Source organism: Theropithecus gelada, unplaced genomic scaffold (genome assembly GCF_003255815.1).
Source record: "Theropithecus gelada isolate Dixy unplaced genomic scaffold, Tgel_1.0 HiC_scaffold_4861, whole genome shotgun sequence".
Classification (NCBI taxonomy): domain Eukaryota; kingdom Metazoa; phylum Chordata; class Mammalia; order Primates; family Cercopithecidae; genus Theropithecus; species Theropithecus gelada.
Window position 1 is genome coordinate 1 of NW_020261456.1, and position 3,445 is coordinate 3,445.

Sequence of the window (3,445 nt, forward strand, 5' to 3'; positions counted from 1 at the left end):
TTTTGTGCGCGGCCGGGCCGGGGGCCTGGGTGGCGCCGCGGCGGCGGCCGGCGCTGCGAGGCGGGGGCGCTGCGGCCTGCTCGGCGCGGGCGGAGGAGACCCCCCCTTCCTCTCCCCCCCCCCCTCGCTCTCCTCCCCCTCCCTCCCTCCCGAGAAGCCTCTCTTTATTGTGCTCCGCCATGATGCCTCGCTCCCATCAGCCGCCGCCGCCGCCACATGGTGCGGCCGGACGCGGCCCCGCGCCCGACCTCCCGCGCGGTTCCGCTTCGCGCCCGGCCCGCGGCGGCGCCCCCGGCACCCCCGCCCAGAGGCTGGCCCCGGCGGGGCTTCTGCCTGGAGCTGGGGCTGGGTGGGGGCGCGGGGAGCACGCGGCCGGCCGCGCGCTGGGCCTTGGCCGGCCGGGAGGATGCTCTGGCCGGCCTGGGCTCACTCCCCACGTGGGGCGGTCGCCCCGTCGCACCAGCGTGCGGAGAAACCTGGCGCCACGACCAGTGTATCGGGGGTCTTGGAAATGGCTAAGAAAGCTGGCCTCTGCCAAGGAGGCTCTCGGCAGGGGGGCTGCCAATCCCGGGATGGTTACCGGAAATGAACCGCGCGATCTGGCCCCTTCACACCCACTTAGCTTTGTAGGGGGGTTGTAGTCTTTACAGGACAAAAGGGCACCTATTCCAGAGCACACCCCCTTTTTTTCCTCTCCCTTCTGTGCCTCACTGCTTTCTGATCTAATATTGGCTCCCAGTAAGTGCTCCAAAGTCGTGTGGGGCCGTATCTGAGGTCCGCCCGCCTGAATTGGGTTGGAGGGGTTCCTGCTCTGAGAAGGTGAGGGCCAGTGTGTAGGATGGTGCCCGGTGCCTTTCCAGTCTTTGTAGGCGTGTCTGGTGTCTTCATTGTAATAGCAGAGTCGTCAACTTTCTATGAAAGGTAGTTTTACCTTGATAGGTGGTAGTCGTGGCCTAATTTGTATCATTGTCATGGCTTTAGTTTCCATAGTCTAGTTAGCAGCTGCTACTGTTCTCTTGCAAGTGTATAATGTGAAATAATAAACGTGAAGACTTCTGAATAAGGTTATTCTGTATCTTTCATAGTAGAAACCTTAAGGATCGGTCTGTTGCAGTGAAACTCTTTAAAAAGGCGCTATAGAAAACCAATTTCTGAGTAACCCAGCAGACAGCATGACTTGTGAATGGTCTTTTAATTAAATAGAAATTTGTCAGCTACAAGCATGAACATGTGGAACACTTACCTTTGTAGTAGGCGTTTTTGTTTTAATGGCTTTTGGGATATTATAGTATTGACATTTGGAAAACTAGGTAAATTTATCGTAGAATTTAAGTTTTTTGCTCCTTTTTTTTTGCAGAAAAAGAACAGCAAGAAGCAATTGAACACATTGATGAAGTACAAAATGAAATAGACAGGTAACATTTTTCTTAATATACTTTGGATAAATTTTCTGAGATGTGTCTAATGGCCCGGTAATCATTGAAGCTGTGGTCAAATCTATCCACCGTCAAAGGGGAAATGGTTCTAACTTGGTTGGAAATACTTACGTAGATTCAGTGTTTTTTGGTGAAGTGATTGTACAAAGTGTTTGATGAAAGTACATTGACCTTACAAGGTTTGGGTTTGCTTTCAAAGACTAAAAATTGCAGTGTAGGTCTTCTGACGGTTTAGCAGTGTGGCATCAGTGGTTGCTCTAACTTGCCTTACAACTTGGTTACGGAATTAGCCACTTTATTTAGAAATTGTGCTTGAGGGAAACAATTGAAATGCGACTGGAAATAGAATGGAAGTAAATACACGCAATGTTACCAGAGTGTTGAGTTTGGGCACTCCTAATAGTCATTGTTACTGAGTGTTTATTGATAAATCAGACAAAATTGCCATCTTAGTTTTGATTTGAGTGTTTAAACTAGGTGATAATGGTTATTGTAATTTAGTATTTTGCATGGTTCCAAAGCTAGTAAGTAAATATACACATCTGTAATCTGAAGCAATTTTTTAATTTGTTAAATACTATCATTATCAACATCTCTTTTCATTTGCTTCAGACTTAATGAACAAGCCAGTGAGGAGATTTTGAAAGTAGAACAGAAATATAACAAACTCCGCCAACCATTTTTTCAGAAGAGGTCAGAATTGATCGCCAAAATCCCAAATTTTTGGGTAACAACATTTGTCAACCATCCACAAGGTATGTTTTGGACAGGGCATTATTAAAGGATAAATGGTATTTCTTAGAATGGAGGAAGCTTGGTGAAGACTTAGTCCAACATGTTGGGTCGCATGCAACAAAGACAGGCTGGGTGCAGTGGCTCACACCTGTAATCCCAGCACTTGGGAGGCTGAGGTGGGCGGATCATTTGAGGTCAGGTTGGAAACCAGCTTGGCCAACACGGTGAAACCCTGTCTCTACTAAAAATACAAAAAAATACGCTGGGCGTGGTAGCGCACACCTGTAATCCCAGCTACTCCATACTTGGGAGGCTGAGGCAGGAGAATCGCTTGAACCCAGGAGGGGGAGGTTGCAGTGAGCCGAGATTGTGCACCATTGCACTCCAGCCAGGGCGACAAGAGCCAGACAGTGTCTCAAAAAAAAAAAAAAAACTCAGAAGATGGGAAAAGACTTGCAGCTACTGCTTTCTATTCTGTTTAGGAGAAGCTATATTCTAATTGCTTGATGAAAGATAGTGACAGTCTGACATTGAGCAATTGCCTTTAGTTAATAATGGGTTTATAAAACCAAAGATTCTAAGTTTGGAAAAATTTTAAAGGGATCAGTTAAATTGTTGTTAGTGTATGCCTGTTGAAAATTCAACTGACCTGTAATTTTCTGGCCTAGTGTCTGCACTGCTTGGGGAGGAAGACGAAGAGGCACTGCATTATTTGACCAGAGTTGAAGTGACAGAATTTGAAGATATTAAATCAGGTTACAGAATAGATTTTGTAAGTATCTCTAACTTAATCTTGTTTGCCACTGTGGAATTTAATGTGAGCTTTGGTTGGACCTGTTCATATTTCTAATCTTTCAATTTCAGTATTTTGATGAAAATCCTTACTTTGAAAATAAAGTTCTCTCCAAAGAATTTCATCTGAATGAGAGTGGTGATCCATCTTCAAAGTCCACCGAAATCAAATGGAAATCTGGAAAGGTATGCTTTGAGGAATTATTTGACAAAAATAGCATTTTACCTATTTCACTTTAGTTTTAACCGCTTACAAAGTGCTTGATACATTGGTAATGTGGCTAAATAGAAAACCTTAAAATATAAAACGTTCCAGTGTGCTGAAGCCAAATATTAGAATAGTTTAAGTTCTCATTAGATGTTACAGATGTAGGCAGGAAGATCTCTTGAGCCTAGGAGTTTACCCTGGGCAACATAGACCCTTATCTTCAAAAAAAAAAAAAAAAAAAAAAAAACAACAAAAAAGAGAAAATCTAGCCCAA

General features: G+C 45.1%; 1 protein-coding gene across 1 annotated transcript; it reads left to right on the forward strand.

The window, feature by feature from the left end:
• The first annotated feature begins 179 nt into the window (after positions 1–179).
• Positions 180–3,203, forward strand: LOC112617822 (protein SET-like). The gene is made up of 5 exons (XM_025374496.1): positions 180–219; positions 1,358–1,415; positions 2,049–2,191; positions 2,840–2,943; positions 3,036–3,203. The coding sequence occupies exons 1-5, from the start codon at positions 180–182 to the stop codon at positions 3,201–3,203; spliced, it is 513 nt and encodes a 170-aa protein (XP_025230281.1).
• Positions 3,204–3,445: the final 242 nt, after the last annotated feature.